The sequence below is a fragment of the Heterodontus francisci genome, chromosome 18 (assembly GCF_036365525.1).
Source record: "Heterodontus francisci isolate sHetFra1 chromosome 18, sHetFra1.hap1, whole genome shotgun sequence".
NCBI lineage: Eukaryota > Metazoa > Chordata > Chondrichthyes > Heterodontiformes > Heterodontidae > Heterodontus > Heterodontus francisci.
This window is the reverse complement of record NC_090388.1, coordinates 2,757,399-2,770,685: the sequence shown is the minus strand read 5'-3', so window position 1 is coordinate 2,770,685 and position 13,287 is coordinate 2,757,399. Positions and strand designations below refer to the sequence as shown.

The 13,287-nt window shown below is 46.1% G+C and overlaps 1 protein-coding gene across 5 annotated transcripts in view; it reads right to left on the bottom strand.

The window, feature by feature from the left end:
* Window positions 1–13,287, bottom strand: part of nav3 (neuron navigator 3) — a 361,431-nt gene that overhangs the window by 159,083 nt on the left and 189,061 nt on the right. For all 5 annotated transcript variants that reach the window (XM_068050100.1, XM_068050098.1, XM_068050099.1 and 2 more), the window contains 4 exons: window positions 10,075–10,213; window positions 7,135–7,402; window positions 5,837–6,545; window positions 2,974–3,471 (listed from right to left, as the gene is read on the bottom strand). In XM_068050100.1, coding sequence (XP_067906201.1) covers window positions 2,974–3,471; window positions 5,837–6,545; window positions 7,135–7,402; window positions 10,075–10,213 — 1,614 coding nt within the window. The remainder of the gene's footprint in view (window positions 1–2,973; window positions 3,472–5,836; window positions 6,546–7,134; window positions 7,403–10,074; window positions 10,214–13,287) is intronic.

The window sequence follows — 13,287 nt, the reverse complement described above, 5'->3', positions numbered from 1 at the left end:
CACAAGTAGGAACTCCTACACTCTTCTCGATATCATCTTTACAGGGTTGATCGCGAGGTCTTGTGTAAAGTGCAGGGGGCATTGCTTAGGAGATTTACTATTGTCAGCTGTGGCTCAGTGGGTAGCACTCTTTCCTTGGAGTCAGAAGGTTATGACTCAAGCCTTACTTAAGGGACTTGAACACAAAATTCAGGCTGAGTCTCCCAGTAGAATACTGAGGGAGTGCTGCACTGTCGGAGGTGTCATCTTTTGGATGAAATATTAAACTGAGGCGTTGTGTGCTCTCAGGTGGATGTAACAGATCCCACAGCAATATTATGAAGAAGAGCAGGGGAGTTCTGCCAGTGAGAGTGCTACCAACTGAGCCAGGGCTAACATTCAATGAAATCTCCAAGAACTGGCATAATCTTATCTGGCACCTATCATCAGGGTAGAGCGGATGGAGTCTTACCCTGCATTTAGTGGCACCATGCCCGATGGGGAGTGCTGGGTGACAAAAGCGGGAACTGAAACCTCTCACCTTGGTAAACAAAAAAGAAATTAGAGTCATTATGGCACAGAAGGAAGCCATTCGACCCATCGAGTCCATGCAAGCTCTCTGTAGAGCAATTCAGTCAGTCCCATTCCCCTGCTCTGTTCCTGTGGGCCTGCAAGTTTATTTCCCTCAAGTGCCCATCCAATTTCCTTTTGCAATCATTCATTATCTCCGCTTCTTCCACCCTCGTAGACAGTGAGTTCCAGGTCATTACCACTCACTGAGTAAAAAAGTTCTTCCTCACATCCCCCCTGCATCTCTTGCCCAAAAACTTAACTCTGTGACTCCTAGTCCTTGTACCATCAACTAATGGGAACAGCTTTTCTTTGTCTACCTTATTTAAACCTGTCATAGTCTTGTACACCCCTATCAGATCTCCCCTCACTCATTGTTACAAAAAAATTACATTTGGACAAGAACACTGACTAGTAGTTCAGAGGAATGAATCTATTGTGTATAGTGATTCTGAAGAGATAGCCTGCACTGCAGGAAGAGGTCTATCGGATTGTTAAAGTTTGGAGAATATTAGACAGTCAGGTTCACTCCATTTGGGATGTGGGCTCTTCTCTCTCGGAATTTGCTGCCCTCAGACAATCCAATGGCCCTTAGCATAGCAACAGGCACATGTGCTACAAACACTGTATGGCAGTTGTTTGCTGTTGGCTGAATGCCCGTCATAATTTCATATAAAGGACTCAAGGTCAGATGCTTTGAGCTCAGCCCGATTGAAGACTTGAACTGCTACAGTGTATGTCAAAACTCAGCGCTTCAAATAAATAGCAGCTGGGAATTTCTTATCTTATCTGACTCAACCTTTAATTGGAGAGTTTTGATTTCAAAATTATGGCTTGCTATCCAGAAGGAATTGCCCCTGATGTGACATGAGGCCAAGTCACCCGAGATCACAATTATCTCTAAACCCTTCTGCAACTGCCAAAGCTAGATGGTCATGACAAGACGGGATGAATGAGATTATCTTTGTGATTTCCTGCATAGTTCTAGATAACAGGACAGAAAATCACAGAATCACAGAATTGTTATAGCGCAGAAGGAGGCCATTCGGCCCATCATGTCTACACCGGTTCTCCAAAAGAGCAACTCCCTCAGTTCCATTCCCCTGCCTTCTCCCCATAACCCTGCGCATTCTTCCTTTTCATATAACTGTCTAATTCCCTTTTGAATGCTTCAGTTGAACCTGCCTCCACCACGTTCTCAGGCAGCGCATTCCAGACCTTAACCACTTGCTGCGTGAAAAAGTTTTTCCTCATGTCCAATATTCCTCATGTCACTTTTACTTCTCTTACCAAATACTTTAAATCTGTGCCCTCTCGTTCTCCATCCTTTCATGAGTGGGAACAGTTTCTCTCCATCTACTCTGTCCAGACCTCTCATGACTTTGAATATCTCTTTCAAATCACCTCTCAGCCTTCTCTTCTCCAAGGAAAACAGTCCTAATTTCTCCAATCTATCTTCATAACTGAATTTCCTCATCCCTGGAACCATTCTCGTGAATCTTTTCTGCACCCTCTCTAATGCCCTCACGTCTTTCCTCAAGTGCGGTGCCCAGAATTGGACACAATACTCCAGCTGAGGCCAAACTAGTGGCTTATACAAGTTCAGCATAACTTCCTTGCTCTTGTACTCTATGCCCCTGTTAATAAAGCTTGCTCACAAGCAGCGTCCAGGAGATTAATCTTTAATTCCTGGAGACTCCGGGGCAATCCTGGGAGGTTGGCAATCCTATCCATGATCAATATACAGTATAAGGAAGGTTTTATTTTGAACAATATAAGACAACCTCCAGGATTTTTATTGTGGGATGTTGTATGGTAGCTCATTGCATTTTAAGCACATTCTCACACGGTTTTGAAAGTTACTATTGAATCTGCTTCCACGCCCTTTCAGGCAGCGCGTTCCAGATCACAACAACTCACTGTGTAAAAAAGATTCTCCTCATGTCACCTATGGTTATTTGCCAATGAACTTAAATTTGTGTCCTCTGGTTACTGACCCTCCTACCACTGGAAACAGTTTCTCCTTTTGTACTCTATAAAAACCCTCATAATTTCAAACATTTTCGATTAACTCTCCCCTTAACCTGCTCTAAAGAGAACAAACCCAGCTTCTCCTGCCTCCACATAACTGATATATTGTGAAGAGACTGAAGAAGTTCCCTCAAACATCCAGAGCTACCACTTTGGAAGGAAAATTTAGAACAGTAACAGTGAATCAGATACAAGCAATCAAAGACAGCAAAGTCCCTCTTCTCTGGTACAATTCTAGTAGCTCTCCTCTGCACCCTCTCCAAGACGTTGACATGTTTATTGAAGTGTGATGCCCCGAATTGAACACAATACTCCATCTGGAGCCTGACCAATGTTTTATAAAGGTTTCTTATTGATCTGTACATTTTGAGTGCAGGAGAGTTTCCAGCTCACCTCTCTGAGAGTGTCGACTTGACGCTTCCAGTCCTCATTAGCAGGTTCTGCACTTCCCCTTTGGGCATTGTGGTCAGTCCAGATAATGAGCCATGGTGGCTGAATGGGAGGTCGATCGACTCGGAGCTGGTGTGCAGGCTGGTCAGGGAAGGATAGCTGAGAGTGTCCTTACTGCCTCCAGGAGAACTGCTGAGGCTTGCTGTCAACTGGTGCCCACTGGAGGTCAAAGAGTGCAGTGAAGCTGGGCTAGATGCCAGTGACTGGCTCAGACTGCTTCCCTCTGTGGGCAGTTCCGAAGGTTTGCATGCCAGTGAGCCACTCCCTCCACTACTGATCTGCCCACAAGCACTGGCAATGCTCCCTGTCCCAGTCGAAGGAGACTCTAGGCTGCCCTGTCGAGTCAGCGAGGCATGAGGGTTCGCCATGATGGTAGAGCTCTTCACTGACTCTGAACTAGGCCCACTGCCTGGTTTCCCACTAGTTTTCGTTCCAAACAGCCTATGGAAAAAGGGAAATAAAACAAACTAAGCCAGGTTCTTGTGACAGTAAATGATGTCCCAAGGAGGAATTGGTCTTTCGAAGCAAAATAAATATCAGCGTTTTAAAAATTACACACAAATCAAGTCCACAAGCATCTAGGCTGTTGTCCCTAGTATCACTACTGAGGGACTGCTGCACTGTCGGAGGTGCCGTCTTTCATATAAAACGTTAAACTAAGACCCACAGGTGTAAAAGATCCCATGGCACTGTTTTGAAGACGAGCAGGGGAGTTTTTAACCAACATCAATGAAAAAACAGATTAGCTGGTCATTATCACATTGCTGTCTGTGGGATCTTGCTGTGTTTAAATTAGCTGCCGCTTTTCCCACATTACAACAGTGACTACATTTCAAAGTATTTAATTGGCTGTAAAATGCTGTAGGATGTTCTGAGGTTGTGAAAGGCTCTACACAGACTCGGCTTTTTATCCCTTAAATTTAGAAGATTAAAGGATGATCTAATTGAGGGGTTTAAGATGATTCAAGGATTCGATCGGGTCGATAGAGAGAAACTATTTTCTCTGGTGGGGAGAGTCCAGAACAAGGGGGCAGAACCTTAAAATTCAAGCCAGGCCATTCAGGGGTGATGTCAGGAAGGACTTCTTCACACAAAAAGGCAGTGAAAATCTGAACTCTCACCCCCAAAAAATTGTGAAGCCGGGGATCAACTGAAAATTTCAAAACAAGAATGGCAGATTTTTGTTGGGTATGGGTATTAAGAGCTACAGAATCAAGGCGGGTAGTTGGAGTTAAGATACAGATTAGCCACGATTTAATCAAATGGTTTGATGGGCTGAATAACCTCCTCCTGTTCCTATGTTCATTAAAAAAGGAAAGCCAGCCAAACTTCTAATTGACCCAAAAACATCTCAACAATTTCACTTCAAGGACCTTCCACTTTGAAACATACATTCTGCTCTGGAAGCTGGTATATACCAAGGTGCACTTTAGTACCAGAGCAATCAAACTATAATCTACTGTGGTAATAAATCAGGCAAAGGAAACCCAACATCACTTACACCGTGTCCCATTGCTTTTAAATGCTTATCCTCTTAACTGTGGGTAGATTTGGTTCTTGCAAAGGTGAAATATGACAGTTCTAAGCAAGTACCTTTTTGTACTTTCAACAAAATCACTGCTTAAATGAACAGGAAAGTTTCCCTGTGCTCTTCCACAACAATGCAGCTTAACGTCAAACTCATAGAAGTGCAGCCCATCACATGAGTGCTGACAGACCATTTTCCACAAAAATATAATCCACAAGGTTTTGCTCAGCTGCCACGTTATGGACAGCTTTAGAGTTATGCTCTGAAACTTATTAGAAGCTGAATTTGAACAGTCTAAGCTTGCTTCACTTTAGCACATAAAAGAGAAAAAGAGGAAACTGCAGCCACATAAGTGCACATAGAGTGCAGCTCCAACAACACTCAAGAAGCTCGACACCATCCAGGACAAAGCAGCCTGCTTGACTGGCAGCCCATCCACCACCTTAAACATTCAATCCCTCCACCACCAACGCACAGTGGCAGCAGTGTGTACCAGCTACAAGATGCACTGCAGCATCACACCAAGCTTCCTTCAGCAGCACCTTCCAAACCCACGACCTCTACCACCTAGAAGAATACGGGCAGCAGATGCATGGGAACACCACCACCTGCAAGTTCTCCTTCAAGCCACACATCATCCTGACTTGGAAATATATTGATGTTCCTTCACTGTCAAAATCCTGGAACTCCCTTCCCTAACAGCACTGGATGGTGTCTACTGGCTTCCCAGTGTCACCCATATCCTAAGGAGAAATGAGAAAAATGGAATTCCTGAATGTCCTAGATGATGCATTATGGTAAATAACAAGTCCTCAACATAATCACCAGTTGGAAAGACAAGAAAACTTTGTCTTCATTCCAACCATCAATGGGAATCTGTTACAAGCTGGAAAACAGTTCACTGTTATGGAGTGGGCAACAGAGTTAATTCTGCGACCCTGTGCTTCCACTCAAAGACAGTGTGGGTCAGAGATAGGGTTATAACACTGGAGTCCCAACTCTCCAAGCCATGTACCCTTGTGAGCTGATTTCTCACTCGTAGCTTTTCCAAACTCTAAGAAGAACTTTCATGTCCTTCAGACAGCGTTACCAACACTGGGAACAGAATATCTTATCTGTGATGGACAGATACAATTGACTGGCGGGCTCAAGCTCAGAAACCTCCACTCGTCTGGTTGTACAAGAAAAAGAAACAAATTCTACAGCACAGAGTGCTATGAAATCCAAGGGGCTAGTAAGCCACCTGCGCAAACTGTTCCGGCTGGTGTCGTCACTAACCTGCGGAATGTGGGCGAGGAGATATCAGGATATTTGGAACCCTGTTGCCTCAATCCTGAAGTTCCACTGTTGTTCATGGAGGGCGGGCTGGATTTTGGAGAACTTGACAGCGACATACTTTCTGGGTCTGACACCACAGCCGCCTTCTCGCGCTCCCTGTCGCTTTGAGCAATGCCAATGGGACTGGAGCGGCCCGACCCTACTTTGGATGGCTCTCTTAGCTTGGAGGCCGTGGTGCTGACTGATTTGCCGCCAGCATTGGAATCAATGTTGCTGGTACTGGAGCGGTGCCCGCCACGGCTGGCTATGTTGCCAGTATTAGACTTGTCAGGTCGCGGCAAGCTGCGATACTGCAGGTTAGTCCTGGAGCTGATCAGCAGAATCCCATCCTCCTGGTTCTGGGACCCATCCAGACTTGTCTTTCTCACGGAGGGTGACTTGCTGGGGATCCCAGAAGACTTGGGCACTTTTCCCAGGGTGGCTGACCCGCTGGTCACTATGACTCCGCTGGCGCTTGTGACAGCGGATGAGCAGACACCGGCCTTTTTAAATCCGAAGGAGCCCGCAGTGGAAGTGCGTGTAATCCCTGATGGTGGCTTCTTTCCTTCATCTCCGCTGCTCCTTCCAGCCTCTGAGGGAGAATGTTGAGTGCTTGTGCCTTTTAGGGACACTTTTCCCTTCTCTGAAACTTTTGTATCTTCTGTTTTTCCTAGAACAAGCACATTAAATATTAAACATTGCATTTACAGAACAGAAACAGGCCATTTGGCCCAACAGTCCATAATGCTGTCTCTGTGTGTCCATACTGCTCCACACAAACCTACCCCGATCCCTCTTCATCTCACTCCATCAACATATCCTTCTATTCTTTTCTCCCTCATGTGTTTATCCAGCTTCCTCTTAAATGTATCTATATTCACCTCAACCACTCCCTGTGGTAACGAGTTCCACATTCTCACCACTCTCTGGGGAAAGACGTTTCTCCTGAATTCCCCATTGGATTTATTAGTGACTATCTTATATTTATGGGCCCTAGTTTTGGTCTCACTGACAAGTAGAAACATCTTCTCTATGTCTACCCTATCAAAGCCCTTCATATTTTCAAAGCCCTCTATCAGGTCACCCCTCAGCCTTCTCCTTTCAAGAGAAAACTGCCCCAATTTTTTCAATCTATGCTGATAGCTGTACCCTCTCAGTTCCACCACAAATAGGACATCTTTTCTCACTCATGCTCATGCCACAAATCCAATAAAAGGCCTCTTCATACCCAATTGAATGGATTGTTTCTGAGCTCTTACCTGGTGTTTTTAAGGGGTGCTTGTTCCGAGGTGTGGCGACCCCTCCCTGCGCCGTCATGCCCCGCCGCCAGGATCCAGTTTGAGACAGGGCCAGAGATGACCTTTGCCCTTTCTCGGAATCATCAGACAAATCAGAGGGGTTTCTCTTCCATTTCTCACTCGAGTCCATCTTCAGCGTGTCTAGTCCCTCCTCGGGCTTCTTCAATTCTTCACCGCTCCAAGCAGTTTCATTTTCCGATGTCGAGTGCTTCTCTGTGTCTGGTTTAGGCTGTGAGAAGATATCGAATAAAGTAAGGATTATACATCAGTGGCTAGTATTTTGTTTCCTTTTCATTTATGCTAACGAGGAATGAGGATTGGGAATAAAAATGCCTTTCACATTTTGTGCCTGTCAAATGGGACTCTCCAAAAAAGCTGAGTGCAATGCAAAGGGTCAATTGAAGCTTCAAGATGAGATCAACAGATTTTTGTTCCGTGAGGACATCAAGGGATAAGGAGCAAAAAGGGCACAGATTTCAGAGAATTGACAAAAGAACCAGAGGGGGAGATGAAGAGAACTTTTTTTATGCAGCAAGTTGTGATCTGGAATGCACTGCCTGACAGGGCAATGGAAGCAGATTCAATAATAACTTTTACAAGGGGAATTAGAGTCATAGAGTTAGACAGCACAGAAACAGGCCCTTCGGCCCATCGTGTCTGTGCCAGCCATCTATTCTAATCCATTTTCCAGCACTTGGCCCGTAGCCTTGTATGCTATGGCGTTTCAAGCGCTCATCTAAATACTACTTAAATATTGTGAGGGTTCCTGCCTTCACCACCCCTTCAGGCAGTGCGTTCCAGATTCCAACCACCCTCTGGGTGAAAACATTTTTCCTCAAATCCCCTCTAAACCTCCTGCCCCTTACCTTAAATCTATGCCCCCTGGTTACTGACCCCTCTGCTAAGGGAAAACGTTTCTTCCTATCTATCCTATCTATGCCCCTCATAATTTTGTATACCTCAATCAGGTCCCCCCTCAGCCTTCTCTGCTCAAAGGAAAACAACCCCAGCCGATCCTGTCTCTCTTCATAGCTGAAATGTTCCAGCCCAGGCAACAACCTGGTGAATCTCATCTGCACCCTCTCCAGTGCAATCACATCCTTCCTATAGTGTGGTGACCAGAACTGTACACAGTACTCCAGCTGTGGCCTAACTAGTGTTTTACACAGCTCCATCATAACCTCCCTGCTCTTATATTCCATGCCTCGGCTAATAAAGGCAAGTATCCCATATGCCTTCCTAACCATCTTATCTACCTGTGCTGCTGCCTTCAATGATCTATGGACAAGTACACCAAGGTCCCTCTGACCTTCTGTACTTCCTAGGGTCCTACCATCCATTGTATATTCCCTTGCCTTGTTAGTCCTCCCAAAATGCATCACCTCACACTTCTCAGGATTAAATTCCATTTGCCACGGCTTCGCCCATCTTACCAGCCCATCTATATCGTCCTGTAATCTAAGGCTTTCCTCCTCACTATTTACGACAACACCAATTTTCGTGTCATCTGCGAACGTACTTATCATACCTCCTATATTCATGTCTAAATCATTAATGTACACTACAAACAGCAAGGGTCCCAGAACCGATCCCTGTGGTACCCCACTGGTCACAGGCTTCCACTCGCAAAAACAACCCTCGACCATCACCCTTTGCCTCCTGCCACTAAGCCAAGTTTGGATCCAATTTGCCGAATTGCCCTGGATCCCATGGGCTCTTACCTTCTTAACCAATCTCCCATGCGGGACCTTATCAAAAGCCTTACTGAAGTCCATGTAGATTACATCAACTGCTTTACCCTCATCTACACATCTCGTCACCTCCTCGAAAAATTCAAACAAGTTTGTTAGACACGATCTCCCCCTGACAAAGCCATGCTGACTATCCCTGATTAATCCCTGCCTCTCCAAGTGGAGATTAATCCTGTCTCTCAGAATTTTTTCCAATAGCTTCCCTGCCCGAATTGGATAAATACTTGAAAAAGAAGATTTGCAGGACTTTGAGGAAAAGCAGGGACTAATTGGATAGTTCTTTCAAAGAGCTGACGCAGGCATGATGGACCGAATGGCCTCCTTCTGTGCTGTGATGGGGGACTGCATTCCTGTGGATGAATCAGCAGAAGAGCTACTCCCCACATCTGGAGTGTATTGAGGAATATTTGAAATATTCATCTATTGGCATTTAAATCAAAAAATTTTCTTTAACGACAGAAGCCCAACAGCCTTTGGCAACATCAGTGCCGGCCTCAAGAACATTAGCTCAAAGATTAAGATGTAAGGATAGCACCACACTCAATAAATTGGTCTGAGATGGCAGAGTTCCCAGAGCTCCAATGCGATCCCCACAGACTGGGCACAGGAGTGTACAAAAGGCCTGTACCATTTTACATTTTAAATATCTCCCCTCCCTACTTTTGTAATCCCCTCCAGCCCTACATCCTTTGATGATCCATTCTCCTCTTCCAGCTCTGGTCTACTGTGCTTCTGTCTCTGCTCCTTCCACCATTGCTGCCCAAGTCTTCATCCATCTGAAGGACTCTCCCCAAGCCTCTCAGCCTTACTTCATCCCTCCCCACCTTCAAAACCTGTCTGAAAACCAACACTGCCTCTGGTCACCCTCCCTACTGCCCCCCACCATCCTCCCTCATACTCAGGTCTAACCCTCAACTGCGAGGCACTTTGGAATGTTAAAAGCATTATATAATAACAAGCTGTTAGCAACATTAGGGAAAATAAGCTTTATTTCTAGATCCAAATCGTTACCTTCATGTCTCAACAGCTCAAGAAAGATAAATGTATGAAATCTAAAATACTTTACACTTGTTGGAATTTTCTCCATTTTGTTTCTTGTACACCTGCATTAAACTTCATTTGCATAAGGGGTTTTATGCAGAATATGTACCTGAGTTCTGGTATTCTTCCTGGAAGAGGCAGTGATGTTAGAGTAAGAGCTGACAGATGAGGTTGTGTTCAAGTCATCAGTACTAAGGTTGTCAAGTGTGTCACTGAGACCGCTGCTGATCGAACTGCTATCATCCCAACTGGAAAAACAGAGAGAAACCCTTAATCAGCCATTTAACCCAGTCACGTCCATGCTGTATTAAGCTACAGAGCCATCACTTAATTAGATGCCTTGGTACAATTTTGCACGACTATCTGGGGGCTACCTTTGCTGAAGTTTGCCCTGTATAAAATAACTCAGAGTGGTTGCACAATTATTAATCAGAGTAGCACCATGAGAATCACCAAATACAATGAGAAAAGGCTAATGGTTAAAGGCAGTGACTGAAGATACATCATATTTCCCACATTGGTGTTAGAAGCTGAATCAGGACATTATTAAATGTCCTCCGCCCAGCTCAATATTTTTTGATTTAATGCACTTACCTCAATTTGCATATTGTCCTGCCTGGTTTCTTGCCCAACATTTTAACTTTTTGAAACTATCTTTTATTATGCAAGTTGGAATTTCCTTTCAATGATGTCAGACAGAGTGAAACAGATTTGCATTTCTACAACACCATTCAGGATCTGTGGACGTTCAAAGTGCTTTTTGGCCAAGGAAGTACTTACAAAGTCTAGTCACTATTGCTAAATTATCTGACTGCTTATCTGACATCCAATACTGGATAAGCAGTAATTTCCTCCAATCTATTGGGAAGACTGAAGACATTGTTTTCAGTCCCTGCTCCAAACTCCTTTCCTTAGCTACTGAATCCATTCCTCTCCCTGGCAACAGTCTGAGATTAAGCCAGTCTGTTCACAACCTTGATGTCACATTTGAGCCAGAGATGAGCTTCCAACCTTACATTCATGCCATCACTAAGACCGCCTATTTCCACCTCTGATACAACATCTGACTTCACCCTGTCTCAGCTCGTCTGCTGCTGAAACCTTCATTCATGCCTTTGTTATCTCTAGACTTGACTGTTCCAACACAGTCCTGGCTGGTCTCCCATATTCTACTCTCTGTAAACTTGAGGTCATCCGAAACTCTGCTTTCCGTATCTTAACTCACCCCAAATCTGTTCTCCCATCACCCCTGTGCTCGCTGACCTACACTGGCTCCTGGCCAAATAACAACTTGATATTAAAATTTTCATCTTTGTTTCAAATCCCTCCCTGGCCTCACCCCTCCTTATCTCTGTAATCTCCTCCAGCCCCACAACCCTCCGAGATCTCTGCGCTTCTCTAATTCTGGCCTCTTGCCCATCCCCAATTTTAATCGCTCCACCATTGGCGACCATGTCTTCAGCTGCCTGGGCCTTAAGCTCTGGAATTCCCTCCCTAAACCTCTCCACCTCGCTTTCCTCCTTTAAAACACTCCTTAAAACCCGCCTCTTTGACCAAGCTTTTGGTCACCTGACCTAATATCTCCTTATGTGACTCAGTGTCATACATTGTTTTATAATGTTCCTGTGAAGCACCTCGGGTCTTTTATTATGTTAAGGGCACTATATAAATATAAGTTGTTGTTGTAATGCAGGAAAGTGCTGCAGTTATGACACGGCTGCTGCAGCTCTTGAAAGGCTCATATCATCGGGTGCAAGTCCTGAGGAATTTCATGATCAAACTGTACAGGCTCCAGCTAGCCTATAGCTTATTAGCTGCATCCGGTCATTAAGACACAGGGCACACATTCAAGAACTGGAGGCCATGCAGAGATAAACCATCAGCTAACTAGAGAAACCTGGGCATTTCAGACTGGAAAAAAGGTGTCTTTTACAATGGTACATGAACTAGTTAAATGTATGGAAAGGATATGTTTGAAATATTATCTTGAAATACAGAATTGGGACAAGAGATCACAGGTTCAAACTAGTAAAAGACAAAGTCAAATCTGATATCAGGAAGTTCCTCGTCACACAAAGAGGAATGAACCCAGGGCATGGACCCTCCAATAGAGTATTGCAGGTGAAAACTTGCAACTGTTTAAGCAACAGTTAGTCAGGATTTTCGGGCCCCGCTGAGGTTGGGAACAGAGGTGGATGGGGCTTAGACTTACTGGAGACAGCTGACGTGCTGGTTTCCCTACTCCGTTCCCCAGAGCTGGCGTGCTGGTTTCCCCACCCTGTTCACAGCAACTGGCGTGCTGGTTTCCCCACCCCGTTCTCAGCAGCTGACGTGCTGGTTTCCCCACCCTGTTCCCAGCAGCTGACGTGCTGGTTTCCCCACCCTGTTCCCAGCAGCTGACGTGCTGGTTTCCCCACCCTATTCCCAGCAGCTGACGTGCTGGTTTCCCCACCCTATTCACAGCAACTGGCGTGCTGGTTTCCCCACCCCGTTCTCAGCAACTGACGTGCTGGTTTCCCCACCCTGTTCCCAGCAGCTGACGTGCTGGTTTCCCCACCCCGTTCTCAGCAGCTGACGTGCTGCTTTCCCCACTCCATTCACATCAACTGGCGTGCTGGTTTCCCCACCCCGTTCTCAGCAACTGACGTGCTGGTTTCCCCACCCCGTTCTCAGCAACTGACGTGCTGGTTTCCCCACCCCGTTCTCAGCAGCTGACGTGCTGGTTTCCCCACTCCATTCCCAGCAGCTGACGTGCTGGTTTCCCCACTCCATTCACATCAACTGGCGTGCTGGTTTCCCCACCCCGTTCTCAGCAACTGACGTGCTGGTTTCCCCACCCCGTTCTCAGCAGCTGACGTGCTGGTTTCCCCACTCCATTCCCAGCAACTGACGTGCTGGTTTCCCCACCCCGTTCTCAGCAACTGACGTGCTGGTTTCCCCACCCCGTTCTCAGCAGCTGACGTGCTGGTTTCCCCACTCCATTCCCAGCAACTGACGTGCTGGTTTCCCCACCCTGTTCCCAGCAGCTGACGTGCTGGTTTCCCCACCCTATTCACAGCAACTGGCGTGCTGGTTTCCCCACCCCGTTCTCAGCAGCTGACGTGCTGGTTTCCCCACCCTGTTCCCAGCAGCTGACGTGCTGGTTTCCCCACCCTGTTCCCAGCAGCTGACGTGCTGGTTTCCCCACTCCATTCCCAGCAACTGGCGTGCTGGATTCCCCACCCCGTTCTCAGCAACTGACGTGCTGGTTTCCCCACCCCGTTCTCAGCAGCTGACGTGCTGGTTTCCCCACTCCATTCCCAGCAACTGACGTGCTGGTTTC